The 22,132-nt window shown below is 43.4% G+C and overlaps 1 protein-coding gene across 16 annotated transcripts in view; it reads left to right on the top strand.

Annotated features, from left to right (window-relative positions):
* The window catches only part of ADGRL3 (adhesion G protein-coupled receptor L3), a 524,012-nt gene that overhangs the window by 184,270 nt on the left and 317,610 nt on the right, over window positions 1-22,132 (top strand). For all 16 annotated transcript variants that reach the window (XM_083419414.1, XM_083419412.1, XM_083419411.1 and 13 more), the window contains exon 3: window positions 4,788-5,009. In XM_083419414.1, the coding sequence (XP_083275540.1) occupies window positions 4,952-5,009 (58 nt within the window). In that variant the 5' untranslated portion in view covers window positions 4,788-4,951. The remainder of the gene's footprint in view (window positions 1-4,787; window positions 5,010-22,132) is intronic.

The raw sequence follows: 22,132 nt of genomic DNA, 5'->3' as shown, positions 1-22,132 counted from the left end.
CGAAAGTGCAATACCGTCGTTAGTATCCACCATGAAAGTCCCAACCTGTGGAAAATTCAACAGATACTAACTGGTATCAATAGATGCTAACAATGGTATGCACTTTCGTGTTTTTTTACATTGCAAAGCGCTCTGTGATCCTCAGTTGAAGGGTAGTTTGAGGCCCCCAAACAGGTGTTAACGGAAAAATCCGAGGGCTCCCTTGGACAAAAACAAAGACACCAACCAGGATAACTTGGAGCAAAACAGCAGCCTGCAGGCTTGGCCTTTATTGAACTGTTGCAAAAGGGTGCTCCCCTCACTTGCAGGAGAGAGGAGGGACACAGAAAAAATGGTGTGCAAGGTCTTATAAAGACTTTTGAAATTCCCATCCTGTAGATCAAGCCCACCCCCAGAAACATCATGCATACATCACAGAAAGGAGGGGTTGAGGGAGGAGTTGTGGTGGTAACCTGAGTGTCCTGTCACCTGGCTGGTTCCCCCTTTCCCCCTCCCCATGAGTACTTTCCAGGTGACAGAGGGGAGTTTGCAGTTTCCTGCCCCCAGAGGGAAGAGCCGATTATTGTCCTTTGTTCCAGTCTGTGCTGAATCCACTCCCATATGCAAGTTCTTTGTGATCTTGATGGTCTTCTGTCTAGGACCATCGGGGTTGGCATAGCAACTGGGCAGGGCTCCTGTGGATGTGCTGGTATGCTGAAAGGATTATGGGTGCCCTGTATCAAACCTTCCCCATTTTGTAGTCCTTCCTTCATGGAGTAAAATAAAAGTGGAACAGTGCAAATCCAATGTATGGTTGATTTTCTATGAATTTATAACAGAAGGGTAGCGTATGTAGTGTGTGAGTGTGAGTGTGTGTGAAGTTTGTACAAACTGAATGATTGGGGGGGTGTTTCCTGCTACACAGGGCATTTCTTTTATGCAAAGCAGATGAGTCCGCTTTCTCTGCTAAGACTCCCAGCTGTCTTGGCGTACTAACCCCCTTCAGATACCATTAGCGTTCTCACCCACCCAGTGGATGTATCTAGAAATGCAGCATGGAAGCTGGCATTATCCTGCTCTACATGCGTGCCTCCATGTGTCTATAATGTTCCTGTGTGCTGAGGAATGTGAATTCACTGGGTAGAGCAGGCATCCCCAACCTTTGGCCCTCCACATGTTTTGGACTACAATTCCCTTCATCCCTGACCACTGGTCCTGTTAGCTAGGGATCATGGGAGTTGTAGGCCAAAACATCTGGAGGGCCGAAGGTTAGAGTCCGCCCCTGTGATCCCTCTGTACCAGGCAAGCCCTGAACTCCTGAAGGGAGCTGGCGTGTCTCTTCACAGCGTGCCTTTTAGCCGCCATGTAATTCAGTGGCTGAAACCGTAGAATTATTTAGGATAAACTTACCTTTCTGGGGGGAAATAATAATGCATGGTTGTTGCCAAATTTAAAGGAAATGCACTTAGCTTTAATTGTAGCATGCCATGGATCATTAGCAAGTTGAAATCGGGGGAACGGCTTTGTGCGTGTGCATGTGCCTTCCACACCGGGCTTTATTTGGAGGAGCCGAGCATTTAATATGCTAAACCGTCTTTTACTTGTTTTATTTATATTATGACATTTAATTCTGCGGAGCTATTACAGCTGCTTTCTGAGCCTGCATTATTCATCAGCGGTGGGTGAGGGAGCCTTTCTGTTAGTTCCCTACCTCCACCACAGAAATTCTCCTCTGTTCCTTCTTCTTTTTAGATCAACCTACAGCCTGGAGGGGATGGTGCACAGCTTGACACTTCATAGTGGGTTTTGAAGTAACACAGTACCAATTTTCAGGAGAAACTTTATTGTTCATTATAAAACTCTTGTTCCAAGTATACATTTTCTCCCCGCACCCCAATTTTAACAAAAATACATTTCCTAAGGATTCAGTGTTCCATTTAGATAAGAGATTCCAGTTTTCCCCAGATGTTGCCAGAACATTTTAATTGGGGGAGGTTTAAAGAGTGTTGTTCTTTGTGAACTCCTGTACTTTTGAAGTGGCTCAGACTCGGCTCAACAAAGCTTGTTTGCTTGCTGGCAAAGATCCTTCTCCCAGTTCACGGGTGTGTCTCTATGCAGAGGGATCTCTTGGTCTTCACATCTACTGAAAATCCCTTTATTAATTCATTGACCACCTCCTAGGTTGGTGTGGTTTTTTTTGAAGCCTATGGGCACATATAAAACATTTTTTGTACGTGAAAAGAAATTCTCATTCAGCGGTGGCAAATATGCTTCTGTTTGCCTCTGGCCTATTAGAAGTAAAATTATATTAAATGGTTTCTGAGGTGTGAAAAGGTTAACTCAAGGAGAGTCTGCAAGAAAACCACCGTAGTGTAAAACATTAATCTGTTTTACACTTAAACTTCATGTCACCCTGCAGCCAAAAATAGCAATGATCATTAAACCAAATTTGCTCCTAAACATTAACAGAAATTTATTACAACTTACAGTTCTGAAAGACAATTAAACTTGCTTTTCATGTGGAGAACATTCCCGCTGAAATTGCTTCCCAGCAGGATATTTATTTATTTATCAGTTAGCCTATTATCATGGAGGGGGGGAATATTTTTCACATATGAACATATTTTTTATATACAATCAATTAGAGGCACACCTTGATATTCTTTCAAGTTGCTCCTTTAACCCGCTTTGTTGCAAGCACAGAATATTTGTAAAAGCTGCAAAGTTTGTATTTTCTTTAAAAAAAACCTAAGTCCCATTTGCACATTTGGTACAAAGACAAGATGCAGATACAACAACACGGGCGAGTTTGAACTATTCAGCTAACCTCTAACCACAGTGTGGGCATTAACATCAGGGCTGAAGGAGTTTAGCCCTTCTCCCTCTGCCTCATCCCCACTTAGGCTGAAGGACACACCATACATTTAAAGCACACCTCTCCCCAAATAATCATGGAAACTGCAGTTTACACCACAGAGCTACAAATCCCCACAACTCTAACAAACTACAGTTCTGGGATCAACTCAGAAACCAGGACAGCTTCTGTAAACCTGGACTGCCCCTGGAAAATAAGGACACTTGGAGGGTCTGCTGTTGATATAGCAAGATTCGGATGGGACACTGTTGGGAATCTGTGTACGTGCAGCTACTCACACAGAGTCAATTAAGGTTTGGCAGACAGCCAGAAGGCAATCTGAAGGAGTAAGTCTGCATGGTGATAACAGAGACATGGAGACAGCTCCCTGATTGGTCAAGCTCTCTCAAGGGAGTGATAATTAATGGCCTACTAACTGGTAGTTCGTGAGTTCAGTGGTTCAGTGTGTCAGTGTAGGAGCTGTGAGTCGTGTCAGAGAGAGCTAGCTAAAGATCTGTGTTCTGTTCCTGTAAATAGTCCACTGTATATAATAAACCCCTAACTACAAGTTCCTGGTTCCTGCTTCGTCTATCCTGTCTGCAGCCAAGTCGCCAATTGCGTCCGTGGATTCTGCATTTATTCTGCTAGGTCTGGCTAAGGTTCTGCAACAAGTCGGAAAGTTGCGAAACACCAAATAGGTTTTGCCAGTAGACACTTCCTTACTCACTCGCTGCAATCTGGTGCATGAGCCTTCAGGAGTGACTGGTGCTGGAGGGGACGGGGAATAGGTTTTATGGCCATAATATCCCTGTGGGTTGGTTGAAAAGCAGTTCAGCTCAGTTGTCAGTATTGTTGTTGTTGTTAGCATCTACAGTCAGCCTGGGCAAATTTGTCAGACGAAACTTTCTAAAATCGATAAGTTTGGAAGGCATATAACACACTCTCTCCAGCTTCTTAAGGGCATCTTTAATGCAGAGCCACAAACAGTATTTTAGACGTAGCCGCAGTTATATCCTTTCCTTTTGATTCCATTTCTTGAAGCCCACTGACAGCCAGGCTAGGACAGCAGTCCTTGAGGATTTACTCACTGCAAACCACTTGGGTTTGTTAGGCTATCCTACCCCCACCCCCTTTTTGATTCCAGCCACATCGTAAACTTACTGCAACCATATAATGCAAAATGAGCAAGTCCCTGGACAGGGGAGGGGGGCAGCGGAGAAGATAGCAGAAGTACTTTGTTAGGGGCTCCAGAGCCCCCTCAGGAAAGTAACTTTTGTCTCAGTCTGTGCTTGCTCCTTCACATGAAAGCTGATAAATAAAATAAATCTGTGCCGCAGCCGCTGTCTCCCTCAACATCAGGTTGTCATCTGCAATATCACAATTTAAAAAAATATATAATTTACCTACTCTGAGGATTGCAAGACAAATGATTACGCACATTCGAAAAGCGCTATGTAAATGATAAGACTTTTATTTTATTTTTTTACTTATTACCCTTTTGGATTGGGAAGTGAAGCAGGGAAAGTCTTGTGCCCTGGGAGAGGTTACTTAGCTATTTTGTTTATTATACATTTACATCTGTTCAGGACTGTGGTTCAAGGACCTGAGAAGCCTGTAATTAGACCTCATAAACTTGTGGAAGAAATAGCAAAGCATTGTTCCACACTGCTATTTGGTGCCTTCTCTTTAGGTCTTGCTTTCCAGATATAATTTCTTGATGCCTTCATGCAATCTGTGCATCCCACAGATTCGCATTAATCCTATGCTTAAATTTTCAATAGAATGTCTGCTTCATCCTGACATATTTCTAGTTCTAATTATCAAACGGAGACATGAGCAAAGGCTTGTTGGAAAGTATTGCTTGGTGCAACTGTTTGCCAAATGCACGGTGATTATGGTGCTTAGAAACACCCAGTCTCTTAACTGTTTCCCCCTTTTTCGTTTTTCTTTCTAGGTCTTGAATTTTGGACACTGGGTGAGGGTGTTGGTTTAGAGGGTAGCCACCCCCTTCGGATTAAAGCGAATTATCACCTGGAGGATTACCAGCAGAGAGAAATATTGATTCATTCTTTTGGAAACTTTCGCTGCTGAATTACCCTCAAGTTTTGGTCCACAGTCATGTGGCCGCCACAGCTGCTGTTCCTCACAATGCTCTTGGCATCCACAGTCATCCACGGTGAGTACATGAAGGGCTTATGCAGTCCTCCCCCACCCTCTCCGCCCAGCCTGCGGAAGTTGAACTCTGCTGCGGAACGATGAAACTTCAGAAGTGTTGAGTTCCTGTTGATTTGCGGCTTCTTTAAAGATAATAGATAGATAGATATAGATAGATAGATAGATGATAGATAGATGATAGATGATAGATAGATAAATAGATAGATAGATAGATAGATGATATAGATAGATGATAGATAGATAGATAGAGATAGATAGAGATAGATAGATAGATAGATAGATAGATGATAGCTAGATAGATTAGATAGATAGATGATAGATAGATAGATAGATGATAGATAGATAGATAGATAGATATAGATGATGATGATGATGATAGATAGATATAGATAGATAGATAGATATAGATATAGTTATAGATATAGATAGATGATAGATATAGATGATATAGATATAGATATAGAGATAGAGATAGATAGAGATAGATAGAGATATAGATAGATAGAGATATAGATAGATAGATAGATATAGATAGATACAGATACAGATACAGATACAGATACAGATACAGATACAGATACAGATACAGATACAGATAGATAGATAGATAGATAGATAGATAGATAGATAGATAGATATTGCATTGGTTATGCTGCTTCGGTTCAAAAATGTAGAATGTTTGATTCAGGCAGACTCTTTTTTTTAGAAAGCCAGCACTCCACACTGTGGCAAATGCAGGGTTCAATTAAGTCCACTTGTCAGTGGCAATTTCCCGCCCATTGCCTGGTGACAATGGCAGTTCAGAAAGAGTTTGGGGAGAGCAGAGGAGACGTTTGTCTCCATTCCTTGTGGCCTTTTGCAAGCAATGGCGGTGGAGGTGGGGAGATGCTGCAGGCACCTTTCTGCAAAAGAGGCTGGAGGCAGGGGATCTCCTCAACATCCCAGGCTCAGCGCTATGCCAGCATCTGCATGATGGGACGCATACATATATTTAACCAAAGATCTGGAATTGCCACTACCTCTGTCAGTACCTAGCAAGGTTCCCACCTGGTATCATCTTGCTGAGACTAATGATTTGGTTGAGAATCAAGACTGGGAAGAAGACCCTGGCTGCCCGAGAAAGTGTTTCCCTCTTTCCCTCTTCAGTAGTCAAATTTTCAGAGGGCCCTTACCATAAATAGTGGGAGAAAATACTTGAATGGTTTGGGGACTAAGAGCCCTTTTATCTGTCAACATAAAGCACCGATGAACATTAAATATTGGTTTTCTCTTGAGCAGAGGGTGTGAGGTTTGAGGTTCTCCTTCCTGCAAGGCTAATAACTGTTATCTCTGCTAGAAAGTGATTAAGGCGAGTGAGTCCCTTTTGGTTCTGCTAAACCTCTCAGCAGCAGTCTGTACTATTGACATCCTTCAATATAACATAGGACTTGGTGTCTTCGCTGTGTGCTGGTTCCATCACTTCCCTGCGGGAGGAGTTCTAGCCAGTGGTACTGGAGAACTCTCTTTGGCTTGCTGGCTTCCCAAATATTTTGTTTTTCTCAAGTCACGCAGTAGCTACATGAATTTGGAGTACCGTGCCATCCACATAAGAATGCTCCTCAGCTCTGTCTCTCCTTTGTGTTACGTTCTGGCGTGGTGGTTGGGATACTAAATGAGTCCTTGAGGTCAGTAATGGGCTGTGTGAGGGAAAGCAAATGAAAGCATTATCTAGACAAGGCAGATGTGCTCCTGGACACTAGAACGGGAATAGGAGTTCAGCCTGATTTGGAAAGGGGATAGCAGTCCCCTTGAATACTCTGGTTTGCAGGCTGTGTCCATTCAGCTTTTTATCTGGATTATCAGCTTGCAGTTGCAGGCATTCCTGGAGAAATCAGATCTCGCTCTGGTGACTCCACATGCCATACTCAACACCATAGCTGGATTATTACAGTGCACTTTCCTCCCTAACCATCCCCACAACTTTGTGTGAGGCCGGCTTTGAAATGTGTCTGGAAATATTGGTCCAGAATGTGGCCAATAGACTGTTGGCTTTAGCTGGGAAACACATGACTTCCTTTTTAAGACAACTTCACTGACTTTTGATACATATCTGGGCAAATGCTGTCTGTCCTGTGCTTCTAAAGCCCTTAACTGTCTTAAGAACCAGGATTCTTGAAGGACTTTCTTCTCCTACATGAACGTGCCCAGTTAGTAAGATCTCTTTATGCCCCCACCAGCATATGAGTTGTGCCCAGAGAGGACATAAAGAATTGTCTCCTCCGTGGCCACTCCAAAGCTTAAGTTTAGTACTCTCCTTTCATGTCTGTTTCACCCTCTCTGTTTTACTTCGGTTGGCATGTGAAAACATCTCCTTTCTGGCAGACATTTTTCCTGCTGAGTTGCTGGTGGGATTTAATTCCCCCTTTTCGTTTCTTTGTTTGTTCGCTCGTTTGTTTTTAAAATTATCAGCTGTCTTTTCTCCTTTAGATCAGTTTATATAGTTCTTATTGATTGGGTTTAAATATTTTGACTGTGCTGTGAGCCACCTTGGATATTTGTTAAATCAATTACAGGATACAATTGAATAAAACAGAATACAATCTTGTCATTTTTCACTTTTCATCGAGGATTAATTAGAAATCCTAGTATATGTTATAAAAATTGAGAGATTTCAGGGGCCAGGGACATTAATGATGTTTAGTTGTTTTATTTAATTTGGCTCAAAAACAAATTGTTCATTTTTCAGAAGCCAAAGGAATATTTGATTCACATAACCAAGGGATATCTCAGAGACAGTGAGCTTTCGTGCCGAAGTACTTAGAATTCATATTTAATTGAATTCCACTTGCACTGGAATAAACTGCAGATCTCTCTGCATAGAAACAAGGACTGTGGATCAATGGGATGGAAAAGGAATATTTTCATCCTAAGAGAAACCTTTAGTTGTTGCAGTTGCCCATAAATGAACATGATATACAATGATAATGATAGAAAGAACGCTGCATGTTAGGCATTAGACAGTTTTCTTTTTTAAGGAAAACGTTTGATGTGCTTTGACAGCTGTCACATTGCAATTCAAATAAGTTTTAAACATGTTGGGATGGAGTGGAGCAAGAAGCAGCATGATGAGCCTAGAGTTGGAGGTCCCAGGCCACAGAGAGGTTAGGCTGGCCTCAACCGGAGCCAGGGATTTTTCGGCCGTGGCTCCGATCTGGTGGAACACTCTGTCCCAAGAGACTAGGCAAGACAGAGCTGTTCCACCAGGCCTTTGGCCAGGGCACAGTCTGACTCCCTCCCTTGGCAATCTTCGCGGAGCTCTGGCCCAATGGTTGCCAGTGGCTTGAATTAATTAATTTTATAATGAATGATTTTAGAGTGTTGTTTGTCCTGTACTTTTGTACTGTTTTATTGTTGTTAGCCGCCCTGAGCCCGGCTTCGGCTGGGGAGGGCAGGATATAAATTATTATTATTATTATTATTATTATTATTATTATTATTATTATTATAATATTATTATTATTATTATTATTATTATTATTATCTACTCTGAATAGCTTCAGCTTTTCAGGATCTGTCCCAGCCCAACCCCCTGACCTCTTCTAAGAGGAAGTACCTGGAATTCAACCTAGGGCAGACTGCATGTAAAACTTGGACTCTTACCTCTGACCCATGACCCCCTCCCCTCCCTAATGGCTTGTTTACATCATTAATATGGTCTTCATGCTATATGGAGAGCCATGATTTAAATTTTCCTAAAATAAATATCGGGCTCTTGTGGTTGCAGAGAAACAATTCAGAATTTACACACACACACACACTGAATATCTTCCATGTTTTGTTAAGAATTATGTTATTTAACTTCGAGGGTAGGTTGGGAAAAATAGAGCTGGAACTGCTCGACCTCTGGTTCTAAATTTCAGTCAGGATACATATCTCCAACGTCAATGGCATTGCAGACTAAGTGGTTTCAAATTACATCACCATCTCCTGCTTCAGGACCCAATATAATGCCTAAAGAGGTAAAGGTAAAGGCCCCTGGACAGTTAAGTCCAGTCAAAGGCGACTCTGGGGTTGTGGCGCTCATCTCACTTTCAGGCCTAGGGAGCCGGTGTTTGTCCACAGACAGCTTTCTGGGTCATGACTAAACCGCTTCTGGTGCTGTGACGGAAACCAGAGCGCACGGAAATGCCGTTTACCTTCCCGCCGTAGTGATACCTATTTATCTACTTGCACTGGCGTGCTTTTGAACTGCTAGGTTGGAAGGAGCTGGGACAGAGCAACGGGAGCTCATCCCGTCACGGGGATTTGTACTGCCGATCTTCAGATTGGCAAACCCAAGAGGCTCAGTGGCTTAGACCACAGTGCCACCCTTGTCCCTATATATAATGCCTAACTACCTTGTCAGAAGAGAGGCTGTAGATGGTGTGTTATCACCATTATCTTACTCCACTTCTTCCATCCTCTTTTTACTTGGCCCCCATCCATTGTCCCCAGTGTACTGTCATAACAATGAATTTCCAATATTTTAGCTAGGGGACCCCTGACCATTAGGACCAGTTGTGACCAATTCTGGGGTTGCGGCGCTCATCTCGATTTACTGGCCGAGGGAGCCAGCATACAGCTTCCGGGTCATGTGGCCAGCAGGACTAAGCCGCTTCTGGCAAACCAGAGCAGCGCACGGAAACACCGTTTACCTTCCCGCCGGAGCGGCACCTATTTATCTACTTGCACTTTGATGTGCTTTCGAACTGCTAGGTTGGCAGGAGCAGGGACCGAGCAATGGGAGCTCACCCCATCGCAGGGATTCGAACCGCCAACCTTCTGATCGGCAAGTCCTAGGCTCTGTGGTTTAACCCCCAGCGCCACCCGTGTCCCGATATTGTAGCTAGCAGGAAGCAAACAAAGGCATGTGATAATTCCCACTTAATGAAATCCTACAGCAGCGTCCCCTAACCTGTTGCCTTCCACATATTTGGGATCACAGCTTCTCTCGTCTCTGAAAACTGCTCATCGTGGTCCAAAATACCTTGATATCAGCAGGCTTGGGACAGCTGTCCTTCAGAGAGGAAAACACTCTGGTTTCATTTTCACATTGAACCAATGTTTTTTTAATTCAATACTTGCTTATTCATGAGGAATATCAATATGGCACTTAGATTACCTTCTGAATTAATATGAAAATAACACACAATAGAGGGTGCAAATCCTATCATGGTGTTGTTTCAATCGAGGAGTTTTTCATATTTACCTTCCAAATGCTTTTCATCTGCAGATTGCTAATTTGACAAATGATTTGTATTTGGGGTGGGGGGGGTGGGGGAGTGATGGTTCTGAAAAGCCTGTTTTGATTTATCAGATACGGATGGAAATAGCCTGCATTTGCATTTTGAACTGATTAGTGAAGCAGTGATTTAGCAGTAAACAAAGTTGTATTTTCCCCCCATATCGTCAGACTAATTCTGCTCCAGTTTCAGCCGCGTGCCTGCGCTGAGCATCATATTTCCTAGGCAAAACAGTTAACACTGTTTTGGATATCGGCACCGAACAGTTTTGAACTGATGTTTTGTACTTTTTCACATGTGTAACATTCAGCGCGTAGCAAAAACACTGCATACTTTGGTGTAAAGGTTCTTCAGTGATATTCATCTGCTGTCCATAGTGCTTTTTTCTAGAAAAAGGGGTGCAGGAATCAACACCATTTTTGGACAGGCAACCCTAAGTTGTTGAGCGTCTTTCAGGAGGACACCTAAAGTCCTAGCCTTGCATATGATTAGACCATGTAAATAGGTGCTGTGCTCAATAATATACCGTATTTTTTGCTCTATAAGACTCACTTTTTCCCTCCTAAAAAGTAAGGGGAAATGTGTGTGTGCATCTTACGGAGCGAATGCAGGCTGCGCAGCTATCCCAGAAGCCAGAACAGCAAGAGGGATTGCTGCTTTCACTGCGCAGCGATCCCTTTTGATGTTCTGGCTTCTGAGATTCAGAATATTTTTTTTCTTGTTTTCCTCTTCCAAAAACTAGGTGCGTCTTATGGTCTGGTGCGTCTTATAGGGCGAAAAATACGGTAAACACTTAGTCCCAAGAACATGCATCTGAACTGAATGCAGATTCACCCCTTTGATGGTGCCAAATAAATAGATAAAAGCATAACTTTTATTTTATTCATTAAGTTTGTATACAGTGGTACCTCTGGATGCAAACGGGATCCGTTCCGGAGCCCCATTCGCATCCTGAAGCGAACGCAACCCGCGTCTGCGCGTGCATGGGTCACGATTTGCCACTTCAGCCCATGCGCGTGACGTCGTTTTGAGCGTCTGCGCATGCACGAGCGGCGAAACCCGGAAGTTACGCGCTCCATTACTTCCAGGTCGCCGCGGAGCACAACCTGAAAATATTCATCCCGAAGCTACTTCAACCCAGGGTATGACTGTACTGTGCTTCATAATATTAGAGGTTGTAGTCCAAGAATGCCTGGAGGAAGCAAGTATCTGTGGTGCATTCTTCCTACATGTGTTCTGAGACTACACTGTCTCCTGCAATGTGCCCTTTCTTATCGAAAGAGCTCTCCCAGGGAGCTCTCTCACTCACGGTCAAGAGTGAACATGGAGCACTGGTACCAAACTGTATGTCATGGGCCAGGAGTCAGCTTCACCTGCTGAGCAGCAGCCTGAAGGAGCAGAAGGTGAAGTGACTCCACCTGCTGCTAATGAGAACCAGCTGGCTCTAGCTTTCTTAAGCAGGGCTTCCAGCCCAAGTCAGTTGCTGGAAACACCATTTGTTGTTCCTGACCAGACCTTGCTGCTTCTTGCTTCTCATTGCCTTTCTTGACTTCGGATCATCTGACTACGTGAACTGAGATACTCCTGACCTTAGGACTGGCTGGACTTTGTGTATGGTCTCTGCCTCCAGGCAAGTACCCCCCTGAGACTTGGCTGGCTTCTCCACCCACTGAGCTCCGCCATGGCTGGCAGCACTGTATGGGAAACAGGCTTACTAGAAAAGCTAACCAACAAATTGAAATTAGCATGGGGACAAACAAAAGAAGATTCTGTACTAGATCATGGATTGCAGTTAGGAGAACATTATACTTTCATAACCATTTCTCAGAGTAGAAGAGGCAAAAAGGGGCAGCACCCATAACATTTTAGGGGAGTAATAAATAGGCTTATTCTAAACTCCTCCAAACTCTGCTTCCATTTCAATGCTACCATAATGATATGCTAACAAGAGAGGTAGTGGAAGTTAAAAATACTTTCTGAGCTCAATAGACCAGGCATAGGCAAACTCGGCCCTCCAGATGTTTTGGGACTACAACTCCCATGACCCCCAGCTATCAGGACCAGTGGTCAGGGATGATGGGAATTGTAGTCCCAAAACACCTGGAAGGCTTAGTTCACCTATGCCTGCAACTGACAGCTAAAATACGCTGCCCTTACCTTCTCCCACTCCATATCTGCACTGCCAGATTGGAATTCTCATTGGCGATGTATCTCAGATCCCAAATCCTAAAACACTTCACCCAGTGTAAATTGAGCATGATAGTGTCACTCAATTCGATCTTGGTGCTTATATTTACATGTATTTGCATGTTAGTCCAGGAACATTTTATACCAGATTGACAGGATTCACACTGAAAGGGAGATTTATGGTTTGATTCAAACTATGCTTACCTGGAAGCGAGTCCAGTTCATTACAATCAGACTTGCTTCTAAAAGCTCAGGACTGCGCTATTAAATTGCTGTGATACGCTCTCTTGCCTGGAATTGAACATAATGACACTTCCCTGTAAATAAATATGCATAGGCTCCAGCTGTTAATATGCTAAAGGACGGATAAGTGGACAGTGGAATAATGCAGCGTTTTAAGAGCCAAGTGAAAGACAATGCACGTAACTGTGAAAAAGATTTATTCTGAAATTCCATTATTAAGAACTGTGACGTTTTGTTTGTCAGAAAAAATATATGGAGATGTGTTCATAACAGTAGCTTACAAATAGTTACTGGAATTTGCACTAAGATACCATTGGGGGGGGGCATTCAGAGATGTCATCTAGTAATTGGTGCATTGCTGGCAAAGCTGAAGGCATGATTTTTCTATTGCTATTCTATGACTTGTTACTCTATGTACAAGGAAATGGAGCTTGTTACAGTTTCATACCACATAAGAATTTGGGCTAAAATGGAGATGTAGAAATCAACATTTTGATATACTGTTGTATGTTCCAGCCTTCTCTAATTGGAAGTCACAAAAATCGCCCTTGGAATTTGACATGGATATCCCGGCCAACCAATTTGTTCTAATTTTTTAATACTTTCTCTGCTGCATAGAGAGGCATGTCATTATTTTGTAGCATGGATGGATTTACAATGCTGTAATTCAAGAATGTCATCAGTGGTATGTGAAATCATTTATTATATTAGGGGTTTTTAGGCCTTTGTGTGCAGTGCTTTTGGCAAAACACCCAGTTTGTCATGACACATCTCTGTATACAGAATCCATAATGCCAGAACGCTTGCACAAAGCAATCTAATTCCATAATTGAATCAGTTTCCATAGATCAAAACAGCCAGGTCATATTGTTTCTGAAACGTAATTTGGAATAATCTTGACCACATGGAAATTTCAAAATCTAAAATGCATTCTTGGTTTTTCTTCTTCCCGTCTTCCAACTTATTTGTTAGATTAGTATTCAAATACAGTCTGTATCTGAGATTTCCATTCCTCGCTAGCAATTGTGTAAGTCAATCACAGTCCCCTAGGGCTTTATAACAAAGGCTTTAAACCCTGTTCATTCAACTAGAGGTGAAAGAGCCCAAAAGGGTTCTTTGATACCAGAGAATCAACTCCCTATGTTAGATTTGGAAATGAACTCCTGAAAAGCCTTTCCACACCAGACTAACATTTCATGGTGCAATCACTTCGGCGGATGCAGTACTCTAACTACAATGTAATATAACTGAGATAATGCTGTTTTTACCCTGGGTAGAGAGGTTGTTGCATGGATGCCACAACCCTACTTCAGCTCACATTGTCATAGCCCTAAAATCAATCCAGACTGCAAAGAGAGGTGTTGTGCCTGACTTTTCACCTTGCAGCTGCCTCAGGTCCAATGCTGACATTCTTATTACAGTGGTGCCTCGCAAGACGAAAAGAATCCGTTCCGCGAGTCTTTTCATCTTGCGGTTTTTTCGTCTTGCAAAGCAAGCCCATTAGCGGATTAGCACTATTAGCACTATTGACATTTTAAGTGCTAAAAACGGCTTTTTAAGGCTTAGGGGATTAGCGGTTTTGCTGCTAAAATGCTTTTAGCAGCTTAGCGATTTAGAAAAAGGGGTTTTGGAGCGGAAAAAACCCCCGAAAATTTTTGTCAATTTTCGTCTTGCGAAGCAAGCCCATAGGGAAATTCGTCGTGCGAAGCGCCTCTGCAAACGGAAAACCCTTTCGTCTTGCGGGTTTTCTGTCTTGCAAGGCATTCGTCTTGCGGGGCACCACTGTATTAGAAAAAATGCTCTCATGGTGCTGGTGGAACTTCTGCCACCATTGTATCATCTAGCTTTCACACTTGGGCTTCGCATTAGATGGCCTCACTGACAAGGCCTCTTTCCTTGTTTCTTTTGTCGTCCCCCATCTCCCTTGCCACCCAACATCTTAGGAGTCCATTCAGGATCTCTGAACAGCCAAGGCATAAACTTGTGTTCATGTATCCAGAATATTCACTTATGCATAAGGGCATAAGAAGTGACTTGTAAAATCAGACCAAAATCCACATAGTCAAACATTCATTGTAAGAAGCTCAGCACTAGAAGATCAAGCAGATATTGACCAGTGGTCAACTGAAGGCCCGCACTCAGCCTTCTCCTGTCCTCCCTTACTGCAGTAGGAGATTAAAAATATACAGTGTTCTATCCACATGGTCTCTTGTGGCAGATGCCTCCAGGCATGTACTATATTCATCTGTCTGGAATAAAAGGGCTTCCTCTATTCTCAAGGACTTTTAAGGACATTTGTTTGCTTACATTATTTATAGGTCACAGGGTAAACAGTTGTTTTTACTCTCTTGGTTTTGTAAGGGTCAAGGGACAAGTTAGCAGTCAGGACCAAATAATAACCAAGCATGCAATAATATAGTGAAGTTCAGGAAGACTCTGTTGCTCAAGCAAGGCTCAACTGGAACAGAAAGTCCTTCATAGTCTTTTCTGCCCAGAGGGAGGCAGTGTCCAGAAGTTGAGTGGTTCACCAGGACTTAAGTGATTCACCAGTAGATCCTAACCATGTCTCCTGTCAGGACATTGTTGGCTATTCTGGATTCTACAAGGCTATTACAACATCATTTACTACAACTTTAGGAGGAGATAATGAGATGAGAGCACAGAATTTTTCCAGGCACCTCTGTAGTTTCAAGGGAGATGCTACAGCATCAAAACACTGGTTCAGCTCAAAGCTGTACAGTGGTACCTCGGGTTACAGATGCTTCAGGTTACAGATGCTTCAGGTTACAGACTCCGCTAACCCAGAAATAGTACCTCAGGTTCAGAACTTTGCTTCAGGATGAGAACAGAAATTGCGTGGCGGCAGCAGGAAGCCCCATTAGCTAAAGTGGTGCTTCAAGAACAGTTTCAGGTTAAGAACGGACCTCCAGAACGAATTAAGTTCTTAACCCGAGGTACCACTGTACTGACTGTGAACACCTCTGTGCTGTCTGCATTAATTTGTTTGCTCACATCTAATTCATTACCAGTTCCAAATAATGGTTCGGGACCTTCACAGCTCCACTGAAAAAAGCAGTAAAATAAGAAACAGAGTTGGCTGTCATCATATTGGCGGGGACACACTGAACTACAAAACTCCAGACGATCTCCCCCAGCAGTTAAATAGATGTTAAATAGCATTGGGGGTGGGGGGAGGAAGAGAGAGAACCTTGAGGGATAGCATAGGTTCATGGCAAACAGGAGTCCCCTGACACCACCTTCTGAAACTGATTCTTCAGGGACTATTGGAGCCACCATAATACTATGTTCTCAAGTTGCTTCCTGACAAAGTGGTGAATAGTATTGGAAGTCACTGAGAGGTCCATCTGAACCAGCAGGATAGGCTCCCCATGTCCAATTCCTGGTTTAAGTAATCCTCCAAGGCAGGTTGAAAGGAATCCAGATTAATACATCTGTTTTTGTCAATTCTGTTCTGTTCTCTTCTATTCTATGTTATTCATTTTACTCATTAAATTTGTATACCGCCCTTCATCCGTAGATCTCAGGACAGTTCACAGCATAAAAATACAAGATAAAACCACAAAATACATACTAAAAGCAAGAAGAAAAAGCAAAGCAAAGCAATAAACCCACCTCCCCCTTAACCCAGAAGAACCTGGAACTGAGGCCACCACATGTTCAAGAACCTTGCTCCCAAACAGAAAGTTGAGATGCCGGCCATAATTTCTCCAGTCTGTTCTCCAATCTGTTTTCCACTCTGACAAAGTGCATTAAACCAAAAATTCATCATTTCGTAGGTCTCAAGAGCACAAACTAGATCTTTCTTACCAGAAAGTCGGAGGCTTTGTTTACTCCTTTCCCACTTAGTGCTGTGTCAAAAAAATGCCATCAACACTTTCTCCTGGTGGCTGCAGGAGATAATTGGCTTGATATACAAGGACCCCCCTGGCGTCACAGCACATGCCTTGAGATCGGGCAGCTGCCACGGTGGCATTTAGGGCTTGTTTTTCTCTCCGCTGCGAGTTCCGCCAGGCAGCAACTTGGTTCATACTTTTGAAATTTCTACGTATTAAGGGAAATAAATCCTGCAGGAAGGAGGGCATTCAGGTACCCTTTGGGATCTATCAGAGCAGTTTAATGAGGAGCCGAGTTGGAATACAGGCTATTCGTCTTTTGTTTTGTGGGAGCAGTTTGTCCTTCTGGGTGATAAGCATTTGTGAAGAGGCCGGTAGGCTTTCTTGGAATAATCTTCTTTTCCGCTCCTCTTCTGATTTTGTTGCTTCTGATCTTTTCTCTCTCTGCCTGTGCCAGCAATGTTGGCAAGTTACCGTTCTTGTTGGCTGTTATTTTCCTTGAAATTCCTTGGTTCTGCTTCCTGGGGAGATGGAAGGGGATATCTCAGATGACATCTAAATCTTCTATTTCTTTCTTAAGAACAGGAATAGGTGGTTTATAAAACAGTCTGCTTCCCTTTTGCCCAGATAGGGTGACCTCTATATCCTAAATTAGTTGATATAGGCAAGTATTGATTAACTTCTGTTCTGGGCATTTAAATAAAAAAATCTCATTGATTTGAAATTTACTTGTGTTCATGCGTCAATCTTCTCACCCCCACTTTCTTCCAGCAAAAAAACGATCCTTGTGTTTCCATAGGAGCTTCCTCTTTCCACAAAGACTTGCTATGTATTATATTTATTAATAATTCCTATTCTTATTTGCATTTATATCCACCATTTCCCCCCAAGGAGCTCAAAGTGGTCACGTGGTTCTCCCTCATCTCATTTAACCCCAACAACAACTATCCTGTGAGGTAGGTTAGGCTGAGAGGCAGTTACTGTCATGGCTGAGTGAAGATTTGAACCTTGGTCTTTCAGGTTACCCTCCAACATTCTTAAACACTGTACAGTACAGTCATACCTCATGTCACGTCTGCTTCATGTTATGTTCTTTCAGGCTACGTCCCACAGTGACCTGGAAGTACCGGAAAGGGCTACTTCCGGGTTTCGCCGCATGCGCAGGTGTGCAAAATGATGTCACGCACATGCGCAGAAGCGGCAAATCGCAACCCACGTGTGTGCCTCTCCAGGTTGCGTTGTTTTCATGTTGCGAATGGGCCTCTGGAATGGATCCCGTTTGCAACCAGAGGTACCACTGTATATGCATTGGGCAGTACAATCCTATACATGTCAACTCAGAAATAAGGTTACTCCAAGACTAGATTACTGCAATGCGCTCTGTGTGGGTCTTCCCTTGTGCTTTGATCCTAAAGGTGGAGTCGGTGCAGACTGCTGCAGCATGATTGCTAAGAGGAGAGAGACCCTATCAACATATAACACCTCTACTCGGAGACCTGTGGTGCTTGCGAGTTTGCTACCAGGCAAAGTTCATGGTGTTACTATTAATATATAAAGCCCTTAGCAGCTTGGCACCAGTTTACCTGCAAGATTGCCTTGCCCCATATAAGTCCACCTGACTGTTTCAGTTTGCAGGTGCCACATAATACCCGTTCTGCATTTGTAAGAAATTGATCTTTTACTGTGGCAGCACCAGCATTTTGGAACTCACTGCTTATTGACATCAGGCCTGCTAAAATCGTTTTTATTTAGGCAAGACTAAAATTAGAATGCGGGTCGTGGGTGGCGCTGAGGGTTAAACCACAGAGCCTAGGGCTTGCCGATCAGAAGGTCGGCGGTTCAAATCCCCGTGATGGGTTGAGCTCCCGTTGCTCAGTCCCTGCTCCTGCCAACCTAGCAGTTCGAAAACACGTCAAAGTGCAAGTAGATAAATAGGTACCACTCCGGCGGGAAGGTAAACGGCATTTCCGTGCGCTGCTCTGGTTCGCCAGAAGTGGCTTAGTCATGCTGGCCACATGACCCAGAAGCTGTACGCCGGCTCCCTTGGCCAGTAAAGCGAGATGAGCACCGCAACCCCAGAGTCGGTCACGACTGGACCTAATGGTCAGGGGTCCCTTTATCTTTACCTAAAATTAGAATGTTGACATGTGTAATGGCTGCTTGCTGCAATAAATCAAACTGAACTGAAGTGTCGTGTGTTTTAATCTGCTTTTTAGCTTATTGCTCATTTTAATTATTTTTGAATGTTTTGAATGTTTTTAACTGGGTTGGTTTTTTTTACTGATTATTTTATTGTTTTATTCCTTTTGTAAACCGCTTTGAAGACAGAACACAAATAACATACTACTTGTTGCTTAACCCATCTCGTAGTAATTCCAGTGATAGATCACTTTTTGGCAATCATGGCAGAGAGTTCACCTCTCTTGCTTTGATATAATATGATGCAAACTATTGGTTATCCTTAAATAACTGAAAGGGAGAAAATGTGCAACCTGCTCAAATATTTGTAATTCACCCTCAAAGTGTGCATTTCACCTTCTTTGATTGTTCTAGAAAAGTTTGAGATGGTTTGGAGAAACAGAGGAATAGAAGAATATTGTTTCTTTATGGTTATACCTAAGCCTTGTCATCACTGGAAATATATGGTGATTGTGAAATTACCCTGGCTGCCCTTTCCCTTCCTGTGGGAGGGAGGGATGAGGCAACCAGATGATTGTGTGAAACAAGCCAATGGTTTTATATTTAAACACATTTTATATTTCAACAAATTTGCTTTACTGCCTAGGAATAATCAACCCAAACCCATAATGCTCTTAAGAGCATTTGACTTAGTTCCATGCAATTAAAAATCTCAACCTACAGGTATGTTCCAACATGTTCTATTGCAGGTATCGGACAGGGAAAGGAAAAATTCAAAGGCCACTTAACAGTGCTCTAGTTGTTTGAAAAGCCGATAAAAGTTTTAGTATATGGAATTTATGTATAATTTATGAATTTGTGGAATATTTAGGAACATTGCGTTGGCATTTGGGAGCAGTGAAAGGTGTGTAAGTAAACGCACCAGTCCCGTCTTTCCAGCTGTTCTGAACAAGTTGAATTAATGGTCTTTCTTCATACGTGAGTTTCTCTTATCATTGGCCCTTTGTGTGTGCTTGAAGTGCTCTCATAAAACCTTGCTGAGAAATCTTTCCCCAAGGAAACAGTAGAGGAATATAATTTTCATTTTAGAGTACATTTGTTACCCTCCAGCTTCTTCCTGAAGTGAAACTCAACTGGTTGTTTTTTTTTTTATCAATTGAGAATACTTTCAAATTAAAGCTGCTTTAGCCATTGATTTAGGACCAATTCTTAGGTTACTCTGTGTGTATGGAATTTATCCTTGTGTACCAAAAAAGAGGAACCCCCAACCCCTTCGTAAAAACAGTAAAAGAACTGCCATGTGAGGCTTGAGATAAGAAGCACAAACCTGCATGTTCTTGCTCGTTGTGAGATCAGCATCCGTATTTGTTCAGTCGTGCCTGCCCCATCCATGTATAAAGCGAAAATCAGGAAGGCTGTGTCTGGAACAATCCAGAAGTAATTGCACCATTCAAGTTGGAATTAATTCTTAATTAGCAGGAGCACGATCTGCGCAGACTTGGTGGGCTGCCAGGCCTAATGAGCACAGCAGCTCATCTCTGGTAGGTCTTGCCCCATGGATCATTTGCCAAGACTGGAAGTCCCCGCCTGCCACAGCTGTCTGAAGTTCTCGTCTCTCCAGGATTTCCCCCTAGCAATTGGAGATTGCGCCTCCGAGCAGCCAACCTTTCATCTTCCGTTTTCATGTCTCTTATGGTTCTGGGAGCGGAGCTTGTCGCAGCAGGAGGGGGAGACACCTGTGAGTCTTCACCATCTTGACTCATCACTGCCTCTTGGCCTTCCTCATACTACTCTCCAGCTTCAACTTCTGCATCTGGTTCTGGGCTGTTGTCTGCCACAGACTCTCCCCGCTCCCTAAACCCTGTTACCTCTTCAGCTTCCGACACTTCCTCTTCCCAGTCTGCTCCCTCTTCTCCCTCTGACCACTTGTCGTCATCCCACCACCACTCCCTGAGCTCTGAGCCGTCTTCCTGTTGTGGTTCCCCAGCTGGTTATTTCCACCATTCCTTTGTGTCCAACCAGTCCATGACAGGCTAACTTTTGCAATTAATGGGCATATGCACAAGCAGAACAGAATCGTTCCTGACCTGATCTTTCTATGCTCTGTTGCCCTAGGCACTTTTTCTCCCAGTCCAGCTTGCTTCTGACATACTCAGGATGAAAGGGGGGGGGGTCTGGGTGATGAATTATCTGTTTGCTTCATGGACACCCTCCCTTTATTTTTGTAAACTGCTTCGCGGTGGGGGGTTTTAAAAAAAGAAGAAGTGGTATATACATTTTTTTTTGAAACATCATAAAATCACATCTGGTCAAGTGCTTTGTTCTGGCGTAAGAAATTGTCACGCATGGTGTCCCCAGGTCTGTAACAAACAATACAGTAGTACCTCGGGTTTCATACGCTTCAGGTTACAGACTCCGCTAACCCAGAAATAGTACCTTTGCTTCAGGATGAGAACAGAAATCGCACAGTGGCAGCAGCGGGAGGCCCCATTAGCTAAAGTGGTGCTTCAAGAACAGTTTCAGGTTAAGAACGGACCTCCAGAACGAATTAAGTACTTAACCCGAGGTACCACTGCATATATAGGCAGGGTAGGAATTGGGGACATAATGAGATGGGGAAAATGTTTAAAAGGATGCTCCACAAAAGTCCAGAAGTATTTCTTTTAGGATTAATTGAGTCAAGTGTACTAAAGCAGGGGCTTTCAACCTTTTTGAGGCCATAGCTCCCTTGACCAACTAGATTCCTTCTGCGGCACCTGTGTGGGGCTCAGGAGCCCAGTTATGTCACCCCTTGCCTGCAGAGCTGGCAGCCTCTTACCCTTTTTTGAACAGCCTCCCTTGTGGAGTGTTCCCTCAGCATCCTCTCCCCTCTCCTTGGGAATCCTTTGGGCAGCTGCAGCTGCTGCTGCTGTCCTTGGCCTCTGAGCCCCAAAGAGAGGCACCATTCTCCTGCAGAGCTTGAAGCCAGGGCTGCTGCAGCAAACAGCTGTGCAAGCCTTGGGGAGGCAGAGATGCAAGCCGGCATCAGAGGAGGGAGGGAAGGAAAGGGGGACAGAGGCCAGTGTTGCCCGCGGCACCCCTGACCACCATTCAAGGCACCCCAGGGGGCCACAGCACACTAGTTGAAAACCACTGTACTAAAGAATCGAAGGAGTTTGTTTTTGTATGGTACTCATGCAGCCCGAATTCTATATGCTAAGAATGGCAGGAGGGGGCAGTTCCCACGAAAGAGGAGTGGCAGTCGAAACTGATGGAGTATGCAGAATTAGCAAGTCTAACCAGTAGAATTAGAGACCAAGACAAAACAGCCTTTAAGGAAGATTGGAAAATGTTTGTAGATTATATGAGGAATTATTGTAAACAGGTTAAATCGCTAGTAGGTTTCGAGTAAATTCAGCAGTAAAAGGATATTGAGAGTAAAATGAGAAGAAGAAGCTATG

This window comes from Podarcis tiliguerta, assembly GCF_965153285.1.
Source record: "Podarcis tiliguerta genome assembly, chromosome: 17".
Taxonomy (NCBI): domain Eukaryota; kingdom Metazoa; phylum Chordata; class Lepidosauria; order Squamata; family Lacertidae; genus Podarcis; species Podarcis tiliguerta.
The sequence above is the reverse complement of the archived record's forward strand: the minus strand, read 5'-3'. Positions and strand labels throughout refer to the sequence as shown.